The sequence below is a fragment of the Tachysurus fulvidraco genome, chromosome 18 (assembly GCF_022655615.1).
Source record: "Tachysurus fulvidraco isolate hzauxx_2018 chromosome 18, HZAU_PFXX_2.0, whole genome shotgun sequence".
NCBI classification, from domain to species: domain Eukaryota; kingdom Metazoa; phylum Chordata; class Actinopteri; order Siluriformes; family Bagridae; genus Tachysurus; species Tachysurus fulvidraco.
In genome coordinates, this window is record NC_062535.1 from 17088841 (window position 1) to 17096688 (window position 7848).

General features: G+C 39.0%; 1 protein-coding gene across 6 annotated transcripts; it reads left to right on the plus strand.

Annotated features, from left to right (window-relative positions):
• Positions 1-194: 194 nt before the first annotated feature.
• Positions 195-7390, plus strand: LOC125139440 (B-cell receptor CD22-like). Of its 6 annotated transcripts, none has more exons than XM_047803575.1 (9): positions 195-469; positions 2098-2164; positions 3152-3472; positions 4289-4528; positions 4817-5077; positions 5172-5265; positions 5575-5608; positions 6647-6721; positions 6833-7390. In XM_047803575.1, the coding sequence occupies exons 2-9, from the start codon at positions 2107-2109 to the stop codon at positions 6851-6853; spliced, it is 1104 nt and encodes a 367-aa protein (XP_047659531.1). In that variant the 5' UTR covers positions 195-469; positions 2098-2106; the 3' UTR covers positions 6854-7390. The 6 variants fall into 6 exon arrangements, with proteins under 6 accessions (XP_047659531.1, XP_047659526.1, XP_047659528.1 ...); XM_047803570.1 differs by having other exon boundaries at positions 195-465; positions 2095-2164; XM_047803572.1 differs by having other exon boundaries at positions 195-465; positions 2095-2164; positions 5184-5265.
• Positions 7391-7848: the final 458 nt, after the last annotated feature.

The window sequence follows — 7848 nt, forward strand, 5'->3', positions numbered from 1 at the left end:
AAAACCAGTCATAAGTAATTAGTCACAGGGAATAATGTTGAATAGTTCACATATATGCTGACACAACACTTTAATCGTATTTTACTCCTATGATTAAGTCAGTGTTTAAATAGCAGTTGAGTCACAATATAAAACGTCATATTCATGCACTGCCCTTATTACCAGCACTGAGTCCGAGCCCATCAGCACAGTGCTGCAATGTTTAGTGGATACTAAATTAATCAAGTATTTCCTCAGAACTCTTCCTCTTTTTTCTCCTCTTTTTTTGTGCTGAATGTTTATCCTTCAACACTCGCTTTAATAACAATGACGACTGACGTAATTCACGGGGGAGTAAAACTGCTGAATTTTTACAGAAACCATGTGAGTCAAAGACACTGTTCCATCAGAACACACCAGAGCCGCATCTTCTTTACTCCGAAGAGCTTTTATAAAAATTGGAAAAAAGAAAAAGAAATAAAAAAAACAGGTAAGAATAGAATTCTGTTCTATTTTTCTACCAGATAAAGTCCCTGCTTGTACAGGATGATGTTTCTGCATTCGAAACTGCAAAATATACCTTGTCCTTGACATTGTGAAAGTCGAAACATAGGGAAAATATTAAGACCCCTTATTTTATCTCAACAATTGGATATTTAAACAGTTTTTATACCTCTAGTTTACTGCATATTTAAAACAATGTTCTAGACAATTTTTCCTCACAATGTTTGAAGTAAAGTCATTCTGTTACCACATGAGACATTTCTGCCTCGTTTTCTTTCCTGCCTTTTGTTTAACTCATAAAGGCTAATATATCATCTGTACTGAGTCTGATTGATTATAATTCTTTCCAAACAGACTGTTAAACATTCAGTTACCATTAAAGCATGAACGAATGCTCTGTTCCTGTCATGTGTTGTATGTTTCCTAAATTTAATACATTCTCTTTCACCAGCTCCACACTGGACTGGGTCTAATGTGGACGGTTATTTAAAAGGAGCCGTCTGTGGTTCTGGTGGTTTTCCTTCAGTTAGCTAGTTCCCTTTCTCTCTCTCTCTCTTTCTATATATATACATACATACACACACAGTGGTTCCTGCTTCCTGATTTTTTATTTTTTGAACGTTTGTCAAACTTTAATGTTTCAGATCATCAAGCAAATTTAAGTATTAGTCAAAGATAACACAAGTAAGCACAACATGCAGTTTTTAAATGAAATGCAGTTTTTATTATTAAGGAAAAACAAATTCCAAACCTACATGGCCCTGTGCGAAAAAGGAGTATTAGCAACATGTGAGGAAAAGGACAGTTGAGTGTCCATGGTTGCCCCAAGGTTGTGAGCTGTGACTGAAGGGATCAGATCGTTGTGCACGGATATTCACCGATTCTTCACTGAGATTTTGCAAAAAAAATAAATAAAATTCTCACTACAGACGTCCTGAAGCAGTGTGGTGGCAGTTTTGATCTACATGACAAAAAACAGTCAGAAACAGAGTTGGTGGTAAAAGCAAAAAAGTAAAGATGGTATTTACTTTTGCTGCAGCTTAAAGGTGTCTTCCACAGTGCAGAATGCCAAGTCTACACAGTGAAGAGGCAAAGTTTAGTGATTCAGCTTTCCCTTTTTATACCCAAGGTGTGTGCATGTGTGTGTCCTGGCATGTGTGTATGTGTCCTGGCATGTGTGTGTGTGTGTGTGTGTGTGTGTGTGTGTGTGTGTGTGTGTGTGTGTGTGTGTGTGTGTGTGTGTGTGTGTGTGTGTGTGTGTGCATCTGTGTTTATGTGAGCTCTGTCACCCCAATAAAGACAGATCTTATCAGGCACGTGCACCCACAGTCCTCTAGTTCCCATGGCTGATAACACAAAGAATGTTTAAGGCAGGGGTGCTTTATGGCAGGACCATTTATTGTAGGACTGCTTATGGTAGGGACATTTGTTCCTGTTCTCTCTCTCCCTAGTCTTACCATTAAAGCACAAAAACACTCATGATGTTTACAATTTCCACTACAGCAGTACCAACCAACATCCTCTTTGTAAAAAATGTTTTGAACAAATTAAGTTAAGGGTTATTTATGATATTAAAACTGAAGTGTTTTTTGTACATACTTCATGATCATGCAGGTTGCATCGATGATGTCACTTAAATGGACTCCTCCCTCTTTTCTGATGTTTCTGCTCATGATTTCAGGTGAGTATCTGCTTAAAATATTTTGTAGTGTTTTTTTAGGTCTTCATGTCTAAAGATGTCTCCATCACGGTACTGATTAATTCACTGAATGTTTAATAATGAACAATAAATAAGCTTGTTATCATAGAATCTTTAGATAGTTCTGGAAGTGTCTGGTAGAGTGTCGTGGAAGTTTCTGGTAGAAGTCGTGGCCTAATGGTTAGAGAGTCTGACTCGTAACCCTAATGCTGTGGGTTCGAGTCTCGGGCTGGCCACGACCGAGGTGCCCTTGAGCAAGGAGCTGGAAACTAACCCCCCCCCCCCCCCCAACTCCGAATTCTGGGCATGGGTCACCGTACTTAGCCGTATGTCACGTCACTTTCACTTTCAGGGGCATTTAGGAAAAGGAGTAGAAAATTGACAGTTAAGTGTCCATGGGTTCCCCAAGGTTGTGAGCTGTGAATGAAGGGGAGATCAGATCGTTATTGCAAGATCATGACCTGGGGATGAATCACCTGATGAACAGCAGTTCAGATTTGCGAGTATTGAGCTCCAACTGCTGAGCCGTCATCCACGATGATATGTCTTCCAGACATGCTGAGATCCAAACAGAAGCTGTGGTATCTGATATGACCTAAAATGCACTTGCATCCTCTCAGACTGTACAGAATGTACTGCTCTGGTTAGTTTTTCTAAGATATATGAAGATTAATGACAAAAACTCTATTGAGCAGTGGTGACTCAAACAGTTAAGACTCTGGGATGTTGATTCATATGTCAGGAGATCAAGTCCAAGCATTACCAAGCTGCCACTGTTGGAACATTGAGCAAGGCCTTTAACCCTTTCTTTGACCCCAACTTCCTAAGCTGGAATATGTGAAGAAAGTAATTTCTCTGTACTGTAGTGTACAGTATGTGACAAAAAAGGGAATATTTTTAATTTTAAATAAAATGTGTGCAGACTAAAGCAACAGTAACTGAGTGTTTCTACATTGTTTTGTGTTTCAGTTGCTGTTGCCCAACAGGATGGAAGAGTGTATTACACACAGAACTATATCTGTGCTGGAAGAGGATCTACAGTGTCCATGAGCTGCAACCTTGTGCATCATTCCTCTCAAGTTGTAAAAGCTTTTTGGAGTAAAGACTTTATTGATCTGTCTTCAGACCCAAAGTACAAAGACAGAGTTGAGTATATCAGAGACACAGAACATGACTGCAGCCTCAGACTGAGGAATATTACAAAAGAGGACCAAAGGATATACCACTGCACGTTTCTAACATCGGCTGGAAAGCAGTTTGAAGGCACAGGAGTTTCGCTTTCAGTCACTGGTGAGTTATATCAGTTTTAACATCACAAAGATTCATAAACTGATGTTAAAGATTTTCTGCAGGAGAAAAGCCTCCCCCCATACACCCAAAACCACAAAAAAATCCCCACCCACACACACACCCACACACACACAACCACACAACAACACCCAAAATAAAGTTCAGTGTATTCATTTCATTTTCAATGTTTTCAATGCTTCATGAAATTGGAAAAATTCACAGCCTGAAGCGAAGCAGCCCTAATTTTAGTGGCCCCTTCTCTGTTCTGGCACCGAGGGGGTAGGATGAACTTCCCCTGGAGGTTCGGACAGCTGAGTCACTGGCTATTTTCAAGCGGTGGTTGAAGACCTACTTATTCAGGGAACACTTCAACTAGCACTTCTTTCCTTATCTTTTGCATTTAAAAAAAAAAACACAACCATTGACACTTTTTCATTGTAACTTTTAACAAATGTTTTAAACTCATGGTATCTTAAGTATGTAATCTAGTGAACCAGCATTAATGTATTCAATGTTAGCGATTTAAGCTCTTATGTACATCGCTCTGGATAAGGGCGTCTGTCACATGCTGTAAATGTCAATGTTAGTGGCAAGATGTAAACAGCTGGAAATTTTCATCTATTTTTAATGACTTTCATAGTGATTATAGTAAACACTAAAACACATTATGATTTCAAAGTTACCATGTAATGCTAATGTTTGCGAGCTACTGTACCAGGAGTGACTTTAGCCATGTTGCGAAACAGTGCACACGAGCTAGACAACAATATAAATTTTGGTAGCAAACGAGTTAATATCGTTGCTTCTTGTTCACAGAGCTCAAAGTAGAAACTTTTGACAGGGTGATTGAGGGACATGCTGTTACTCTCTCCTGTAAAACGACCTGCAGACTCACCACCACTCCAACATTCACCTGGTACAAAAACGGAGAACAATTATACACCTACAACAAACTGCTTCATCTGCAGTCAGTTACTCAAAAGGATGCAGGGAATTACAGCTGCGCTATACTGGGACATAATTATCAATCCCCTGCTGTCACTCTTGAAGTCCAATGTGAGTAAATATTTTATTCCCTCGGATATCCAGAGATAAATTCATTCCCATTTGTTATAAAGCTGTAATTAATTCCACAGAAAAGCCATCTACAGTCTATTACTGTGTAACAATATAAACATTTTTGAAAACATTTTTGTGTATTAACCTCTTTTTCTTTTACATCACATATTATGCACCGGCCTAATGTTTATTGAAGCGCCGCCGCGTTTAGATTCTTAGAAAAGCGAGCCGATTACTCAAACACAAAACCCCTTCATTATGTGCTGTTTACATTTCTATCTTTAGATCCTCCAAAGAGAGTCTCAGTGACCATCAGTCCCTCTGGTGAGATAGTGGAGGGCAGTTCAGTGACTCTGACCTGCAGCAGTGATGCTAACCCACCTGTACAGAGCTACACCTGGTATAAGGTGAAAGAAAGCTCACCTGTAGGATCTGGTCAGAGTTACAGCTTCACACTGACCTCCAGCAGCAGTGGATGGTTTTACTGTGTGGCTCAGAATATACACGGGAGTCAGAGAGCACCTGAAGTGGGTCTCACTTCAAGTGGTAAGATGTGAACACACTGCTGTGTTAACCATTTAACGTATTGTTTTTAAATGAGATTAATTTTTGTGACGCTGACAGAGATATTTATTTTTAGGCCTGTCTTCAGGTTACTTTATGATTTTGGTTGGAGTTGTAGGAGTCGTCCTCTGTGTGGTTGCCACTTTTATAGCTGGGGTTTTCTGCCTGAGGTAAAAGCAGGGCACTAGACTCTAAAAGTGTGTGTCCATTCATTTTAAACTTACATTGTTTTATATTCATTAATTTTTTTTTTTACATATTTGCAGAGCCTCGCTGTTCCTGTTTTTATTATTCAGGCCTATATACTAGAGTTTTTTCCAGAGTTCAGTGTTTTCACTTTGCTTCCTTAACAATAGCATATTCAATGTGTAATAGGTAGAGGTAGTGTTTAGTATAAAAAAATTAAATCTGGAAAGTGTATGTTTTTTTTAATCACAACAGCTCACTAATAATCAGTAAATAACTTTGTTTCCTGAGAGCAGGAGGAAGAGGCAGAACATGTCTAATCATGAGGTGAGCTCCACACGGCACATTTCACAATCCTACTGATATTTCTAGCTGTTGTTTAGCGTTATTTCAACAACTAATTCCGTAAATTTTCATATTGATTCAAAGAAAAATTACATGTATGATGGACATTGTTGATTACAGATGTGTAAACTAATGGTTGAGCCAAATATTCACATAAAGCTTTGATACTTTTTTCATCTTGTCACAGAAAACTAAAAATAAGATTTTCCCAACGTTAATGTTGCTGTCATGTGAAAGTTTTATTAAGGTGGAATACGGCTGTTTATTGTAGCAATCACAAATTATAATCAAAGTTTGTGTCACGCTGATGCCTCCTGTTCACCCACAGTACAGAGTGCAGAGCCAAACTAGGATACTATCAGACTGTGTGTTTTATTAATAAAATAACAAATGTGAACAAACAAGAAAACATTAGAGAAAAACTTAACAACAGAAAATACAGTAATTAGAAGGCATCACCAACCAGAGAACTGCAAAACTGAGCATGCAGAATGGAAACACAAGAATGGGACGTGACCTTGAACTGGTTACTGACTAACCAAGGGGTTAAAGACGTAAACAAAAGAACACACACATATACAAAGGTGTGAAAACGTGGAACACGTGGAAACACAAAACAAACAAAAGCACATGGCACATAATCAAAACAGTGACATAGAGGTCGCCCTCTGGTGGTCATGCAGGGAATTATCCAAGCAGTTAATGATAGTTTCATATACCATAAGTTTGTTTAAACCAAAAACAAAATGGGTCTGGTGATGTTTCATCTATCATCCTGTCTACCTAAGGGCTGTGGTCCATATGCAGAGTGAACTGAGAAAAACAATACTGTGGCAGAACTCATAAAGGAAATAGAATTGATGGAAACTGTTCAGCTGTTATTCAGAGATTTATAACCATAAATCAGTGCAGCAAGTTCTCTGGCAGCCTATCTAATCACATGAATTTAAACCAACTACCATCTATAAGGTTAGAGACAAAAAAGGAAGAATTTATTTTGATTTGTTTATTTTCACACAGAACGCGAGTCCTCCTGAAGACCCGTACATGACTCTGGATCCTCGATTCATCTCTTCTGATTATGCCAACCTTACGGTGAGTGTTTTTATTTATTTTATCCTTACTCATTATTACATTTCTGTTCTGAAAAACACTTTTACTGTTCTTTCAGTATTACAGCAAATTTATCACGATTTTATTTCCTAGGCTGCAAGAAATCAACAGTGAGATCCTCAACATCATCAGTCGAGAGAGAGAGAGAGAGAGAGAGAGAGAGAGAGAGAGAGAGAGAGAGAGAGAGAGAGAGAGATGATGTCACGGTCGGCGCACCTGCCCCGCCTTCCGAGCGGCAACACAGAGAAGCCTCGCCGGAATATTACACGCTTCCGAACTGCTATACCCATAAAGCCCTGCGCCGGACTAATTACGCCACCAGCTGTTTCCCATTTCCCACGTTATAAAGACTGAACTTGAACTTTCCATCAGTGCGAAGTCTCGACTAGCGTTAGCTGTCATTCTGTTAGCTGTCATTCTGTTAGCTGTCATTCTGTTAGCTGTCATTCTGTTAGCTGTCATTCTGTTAGCTGTCATTCTGAGCGTTTTCCTGTTGTTATTCTGTTTGCCAGTGTTGACTCTGTTTCGGTATTCTGATTCTCTGAGTGTTTGCTGCCTGCCCTGACCTTCTGCCTGCCCTGACCTTCTGCCTGCCTGTGTTTTGCCTGTCTGTATTCGATCAGTCTAATAAACTCTGTACATGGATCACCAGCCGTATGACCCCTCCTTACAGATCTAGTTCTGTTTTTGAGCTGTGGATTTGAGCTCAAGCAATATTGAACTTAGTCTGCAATAGTATAACGTATGTATGTGACTGTGTGATTTTTTCTTCTTCTTCTCCAAATCTGAGCATTAACACTTAACAGTGATTTTTAACTGTTCTGCCGTTGTGTTTTACCTCTAAATTTATTTTCATAAAATTGTTTTTATATTTTTTCTATTAGTATGGTTTCATTTTAATAAACTATTATAGAGTGATTTACTGTTCTATTTGAGCAACAGTTGTGAATAAAAGATCTTGCTCAAGTCACCTGACAGTGACATTCTAATTAGTGTCCCAGAGGCTTAAATAGTGAGTCTCCAGGTACCGTCGTCGTCATCAGCAGCAGCAGCATCACAGGGCTCTCAAGTTTTGAAGAGAAGCAAGAATGACATATGTTAAATATGTC

What these genes read in the sequence shown, in the direction of transcription:
- LOC125139440 (XM_047803570.1), top strand. Translation starts at nt 307, where the DNA reads ATGACGACTGACGTAATTCACGGGGGAGTAAAACTGCTGAATTTTTAC. An exon ending in GTTTCTGCTCATGATTTCAG is followed by an intron (nt 2,165 to 3,151) that starts GTGAGTATCTGC and finishes TTTGTGTTTCAG; the next exon opens with TTGCTGTTGCCCAACAGGAT. An exon ending in TGTCACTCTTGAAGTCCAAT is followed by an intron (nt 4,529 to 4,816) that starts GTGAGTAAATAT and finishes TTCTATCTTTAG; the next exon opens with ATCCTCCAAAGAGAGTCTCA.